Source organism: Impatiens glandulifera, chromosome 7 (genome assembly GCF_907164915.1).
Source record: "Impatiens glandulifera chromosome 7, dImpGla2.1, whole genome shotgun sequence".
Lineage (NCBI taxonomy): Eukaryota > Viridiplantae > Streptophyta > Magnoliopsida > Ericales > Balsaminaceae > Impatiens > Impatiens glandulifera.
Window position 1 is genome coordinate 4,938,668 of NC_061868.1, and position 6,167 is coordinate 4,944,834.

A 6,167-nucleotide genomic window follows, 5' to 3' on the forward strand; every position below is an offset into this window, starting at 1 on the left:
TTAAAAAAAAATATATTATAATATTAATTAAATCAAAATAAATTTAGAAAATAAGAAAAATATCAAATATATTCAAACCTTTAACAAAAATAATGAGCATATTTATGATTTAGCACTAGGCTAAAAAAACATGTACTTAAAAATATCAAAAGATATATATACGGTAGATCGGTTTATTATCTAAATCGTTAATTGAACCGAAAATGGTCGATACAAAAATTATAAGCTGATCAAAACTTAGTTTGGTATATTTTTTTTACGATTCAGTTTTTCGATTTTATTTACACCCTATTCAACACCCATAAGATTTTACCTTTTTCACTGGTTTATTAGTTAACAAAATACCATCCTATTGTTGGATGGATCTCAACGCTCATTAATAATCTTAGAGTTTTGTTGTTATTGTTTCACTCCAGCATTAAATGTAAATGAGATTCTATCGTTTTCGATGATTTACTAGTCAACACACTGATATCTTATAATTTGATGAATTTTCATACTCACGATTTTATCAAGTTTGAAAAACATAAAAACAACATTTCACAATCCCATTTTCAATCTCATGTTGTCTAAATCCTTTCCATCTCGAGTTTGAGTAGGGGTATTATAATGTAAAATAATATATAAGATATTATCACAATATTATAATATTGTGATAAAATCATTATATTATTTTCTTTATAACTTTAATTTAATATTATATAATAGACATAACATATGTAACTTAATAATATAATGTTCAATACGATATTTCTCTCTATTCTAATATTGTAACTCAAATATGTAAAAATAGCATATCAACATTAATCTAAATTTCCGAGCAAGTACCTAAAGATTCGTTAATTAACTAATAAATTTCAGTAATATTTCACAAAAGTCTCAAAATATTAGCCACCTTGAACAATACAAAAGTAAGTGAATTGTCGATTCAATATTTGTGTGACACATACGACAATGACATACCGTAATACAACATTTTTGTATACACATCATGCATACGAATTTCACTATGAATAATGTTCCATCCAAAAATGAGATCTTGGATGAAATCTTAGACACTAAAAAGTACTTCTTCAAACAAAAATCATATTGAATCATATTACTAAAAAATTGTAGCGATGTCTCACATTAAAATTATTAATACTTTGTCAATGCATAATGCCTTTTTAGACGAGAACATTTATTTGCTTCATAACCCTAAGGTTAATCTCTTTTTATATCTAATTCGGTTAGCGAAATCACTAAACTAATGATCAAACATATATCTTTAACAGTGTCATTTCAATGTATAACAATGAAATTAAACTAATGATACATCGTTACTAACTTTTGATAGCACTTCAAATGTCGTCTCAAAAACTGATCGAAGATTCATTCCCAAAAATGAATATTGATTGCTTGCAAAACTTTTCCACATAAAATAAATTATCCTTCAAATACAAAATCCTGCTGGATAATTTAACATTTTTGTGAACCAACTAGATCATTGATGTTTAAAAAACTATCCGATTTCGTTGCAAATCTACTACATCATTTCAATAAAAGAGTCTTATTAAAGGAAACAATATATCGAATATTCATATCTCCTTGATCTCAAAAATATTTATAGTGTCCTAACTAATTATATGACAAAACAATGAGTTTAGCTAAGACGTACTCTTACAAATTTATACATTGTTTTCTTTATTTTCACCGTTAAACTTCCGGAGAGAATGAATAAAAATATCATATATGTGGACATAAATGACAACATACTCTTAATGAAAATTAACTTATCTCTTTCGAGATTATTTTGTTTTTCTATATATAAAATTTACATTCGAGTCCCAACCGTCGTTCAAAAATATCTTATTTTATTAAAAAAATAAAATAAAAGACATTTGTTTAAGCTAAATGTTTTTAAGATTATATGTCGTTAAAATAAATGCAAAGATGAGCAATACTTTTTATTATAAAATTGGTAAGTCTCTCCATAGTTATAATTTCAACTTTGAGCTTAAATGAGAGAAATTGATAGCATTTTTTCATTCTAAACAAAATAGTAACATTAATTTGATAAATGCCATAACATAAATTATAGAATAAAAAAAACTCCACTCCACATTAGAGAAGTAATCTCTCCAAACCCTATCCAAACTTCTCATTGGCAATGACATCTTGTCATTTATTCATTATAGAGATCAATATTCTCAATTAATACTATAATTAAGAACCAATAACACCAAATTCTCACAAACCTAGCGAGAAGGGAAAAGTGGTCGCTCTTAGCCAACTTCCACCAGCCACAAAGCTATTCGCGGTATATTGTTGCGCCTCCGTGGCCGACGTAATAACCTTATATCCTCCCCACTTCACCCTTCCACTCGTACTCGCTCCCGCCCCCGTATTTTGATACTCCCTATACGTCAATGTACTCAACGCAAATGTACCACTCCATTCATGCCATCCCAATGGATGAATAATGTCGCTAATACTCGATTGCATAAACACTGTCCTCGAATATTCCTTCCACGGACGACCAAGATAAGTTGGGAAACTTCCCTTCACAGGTTTCAAATCCGAAGTGGCATCAATCCTACATTTTTGAATTACAATCCCCGTGTTTTGGTTAGGGTCGGTTCGACCCTGAGCAGTGAGCATGTTCTTTTGCCCGGAGTTGGGGCGACGTGCGTGAATGTCTGAGTCTTGGATTACCACAGCCGCATTTCCAAAGATGAAATCGACGGTTCCAGCAATGTAGCAGTTGATGAAGAATTGTCGATTGGAATGTACGTAAAGACTATCTTGGTAGGCTATGATGTCGCATTGATAGAACGCTGATTTGTCGGAACCGACACGTAGTGCCACCGCTTGGTGCTTTGATGGACCGGCCGTGTTTTGAAATGTTATGTCACGGGCTAGAAAACCAGGTCCAACCGCGGCTGTATACATAGAAATACAAAAATTAGTGTTCATTTTCTTAATAAAAACAACTTAAACACTATACTCAAAAGGGACACACAAAATTGGTCACCCTAAAGTAAGTATATAATACTTTTAGCGTTAAATATATTTTTAGTCTAATAGATTAATTGTCCTCTTAAAATACACAGTCCTCACCATAAGTCAAATTAACTTTAATTATTAATAATAGTGTGTATTAGTTAAAATCAAACTTATTGAATTTTGGGGGAGAGAAATGATTATAAGATGTTAAGAATGGTTATGGTGGGCCTTTGCCTTGGAAACAGGTAACATGTTGTTTGTTTTGGACTTTAAATTTAAATTAAATTAAATTAAAAGAACATGCTATCATGGGTCCAACTGTAAACACTAATTATAATATTAATTTATATATAATTTATTAACTTTTGTTTAAACTCAATTCTAAATTTAGAAAGTATTTTTAAATAGGTCAAATATTATTATAATATATATATATATTCTAAAAGATTGTTAAAAATGAAACTATAAACTAAATCATGATAAAAAAAAAAAATCAAATGGGAAAAGAATATAAAATATAATAATTTTTTAATAAAATTGTGATTACAGATCACAATTAATTAATTTGATAAATATATTTATTTGTGAAAAGTCAGAACAAATTTTTAAAAGTCATTTTCAACGTGAGATTGAGTTGTAAAGATGGTGATTAAAAGAAATATCTAATTGTTCGGTGTTCCTCTTTCCAATCAAAGAAACACAATAACAAAAAATACTATTTTTCTTTTTATTGTTATAAATGATTATTTTTTAAAGTAAACATTTATAATTGGTAATGGAATTAGTGAAATTTGATATTTAAACATTCATTTAAAAGTTAATAAAAATGATATTTCTTATAAAAATAGGGAATAATTGGGGCTAATGTATAGGTTTAATATTTAAATATAATATATTATATTATATAGGGAATTAAGCATGGTTGGTTAGGGTACGTAGATTCATCACATGGTGGGTGGATCATGTGGGCCCATCAAAACCAAACAAACAAAATTTATTTTAATTATAAATCAATCAATCAATTTATTATTATCAACTCCTTAATTCTTTGATTTAAATCATTAAACCCTCAAATTAGAATATGAAAGCACTTTCAGATCTTTGTTTGATTAGGATTGTTTATAAAATTATTTTTAATAATCTCCCACCATCAAACATCAATTATCATAGTTAAGAGAGTGTTTGATGTATGGTTATTTGAAAATAATTAGATTATAAATAATTAAAAATGGATTATTAAGTTTAATCAAATTAAAATTTTATTAACCCTTAAACAAACTAGACCTAAGGAATCAAAGCATATACTTTCTATATGGTTTCAAATAATTGATTTAACCTTAGATACCCATAATTTATTCTTTTATTTTTTTTTCATGGTAATACTTATAACTTTAATTAAAGTTAGAATTATTGAAAAACAGATCTAGACCTTTAATCTATTAATATGAACTACAAAAATAATTTATATTAAACTACTTCAATAAAAATAACAATAATTAAGGATTTTTTTAGATGAAATTATTTTAAAAAAAACTCAACATAACTCTTATTACATAAACTATCCTAATGTTTTTTATTTTAAATTGAGTTAAAATATATATTATAATTTGTTAGGGTTTATTTATTTTTTTTTTTTTTTCTCGAACATTGAAAAGTAAGATAAGATAAAGTACGAGAAAAAGTAAATAATAAATAGTTCACGAGACTGACCAACGGTTGCAGAGTTAAACGTCGTACTTCCGTCAACGACATTCTTACTTCCGGTGATAATCGTCGTCTTTCTTCCATCTCCGACGAACATTATATTCGTCTTCTTTTTAGAAACATCCACATTCTCTCTATAAACACCAGCTTTAATCCTAATCACATATCGAGAACTACTACTCGTCGGCGCCGCCGCAACCGCCGCCGACACCGTCTTAAAATTCCCACTTCCATCCGCCGCCACCACAACATTCGGCGTCACCGATGAAGACTGCAAAAGTCTACGCGTCTCCGGCGATATCCATTCCGGCCACCCTTCATCGGTTTGATCTAACTCCATAAGTTTCCTGTTCGTTGGTAATACACCTTCAAAAAAATTCAAATCCATAATATTATTAATTTATTTATTTGGGTTTTTTTTGAAACATAAGAAAAAGAGTAAATTTGTACCTGTTAGTTTAGCTGCGTTTGCGATATCGGTATCGGTCATGTTCTTGATTAACGCCAAAGCGTTACTACACATTTTCTCGATATGAACTTCTCCTTTCTCTAACGCGGAACGCACTTTCTTGTCGGCCTTTTCATGCGAGAAGCCATCGAGACATGTTTCCTGGTTCGTTATGGCGGCGCTGAGTAGCGTTTTCAAATCGTCGGCGTGTTGGGTTAACGATTTTTTGGTGGGGTATTGATCAAGTTCCTTTTCAACTTCACGAAGCTCATCTAGAGTTTCGTCTACCATTTCGAGACAATCGTGGAGAGCCGTTATTTCGCGTTTGGTCAATCCTTTGCGTTTTGTGAGTTTCAAAATGGCGAAGTAATTATGTTCGACGGCGGTTATTGTAATGTTTAAGGATAGGATAATGATGTCTTTTAAGGTTGTTACTTTTTTGCTGACGTCTGGGATGGTGGCAACAGTTGAGTAACATAGGTCGGGATAGAGGGTGTTGCTACATGAGGATTTTAGTATGGCGTGAGTGGAGGCGGCGATGGCGGCGCCGGAGGAGGAGGTTGTGGTGGAATTTTTGACGCCGGCGACAATGGCGATGACGGCGGATACGATTAGGATGGAGGCGATGACGACGGCGAGATAGAGTTTCTTTCTTTTCTTGCCGGATTCGGACATTCCGGCGAACATTTGTTTGATGCCAGACATGTTTTTGAGGGGAAGAGTGTAAGAGAGAAGGTATGGTGGGTTTTGGATAGGCTCAAAGGTTAGCCATTTTATTAACCTAAAAAGAGAAAAAGTTAAGGACTTGTTTGGTTATGTGTTTTTTTTTAATTTTGTTGTGTTTGTTCTATTGAAAAATAAGTTATATTTGTATAAACATATGTTATAGTATAGATAATGAAAACCCTAATAGGGTGGTTCAAGATATCAAAATATGTTAAAGTTTCGATTATATTGAAATTGATATAGTTGTACGGTGTTAGGTTCATTTTTCTTTTTTTTTTAAATAAATATATAATGAAAAAAAGTA

General features: G+C 30.5%; 1 protein-coding gene across 1 annotated transcript; it reads right to left on the minus strand.

Annotated features, from left to right (window-relative positions):
• Positions 1-2,065: 2,065 nt before the first annotated feature.
• Positions 2,066-5,892, minus strand: LOC124944868 (pectinesterase). Its single transcript, XM_047485214.1, has 3 exons — positions 5,140-5,892; positions 4,696-5,055; positions 2,066-2,921 (listed from the first exon to the last, which is right to left on the minus strand). Exons 1-3 carry the CDS (start codon positions 5,840-5,842, stop codon positions 2,230-2,232), a joined length of 1,755 nt encoding a protein of 584 aa, XP_047341170.1. The 5' UTR covers positions 5,843-5,892; the 3' UTR covers positions 2,066-2,229.
• Between the last annotated feature and the right edge of the window lie 275 nt (positions 5,893-6,167).

Coding starts and splice junctions, on each gene's coding strand:
- LOC124944868 (XM_047485214.1), bottom strand. CDS start 5,842: ATGTCTGGCATCAAACAAATGTTCGCCGGAATGTCCGAATCCGGCAAG. Junction 5,056..5,139: donor AAACGCAGCTAAACTAACAG/GTACAAATTTAC, acceptor ATTTTTTTGAAG/GTGTATTACCAACGAACAGG. Junction 2,922..4,695: donor GTTTAACTCTGCAACCGTTG/GTCAGTCTCGTG, acceptor CTATGTATACAG/CCGCGGTTGGACCTGGTTTT.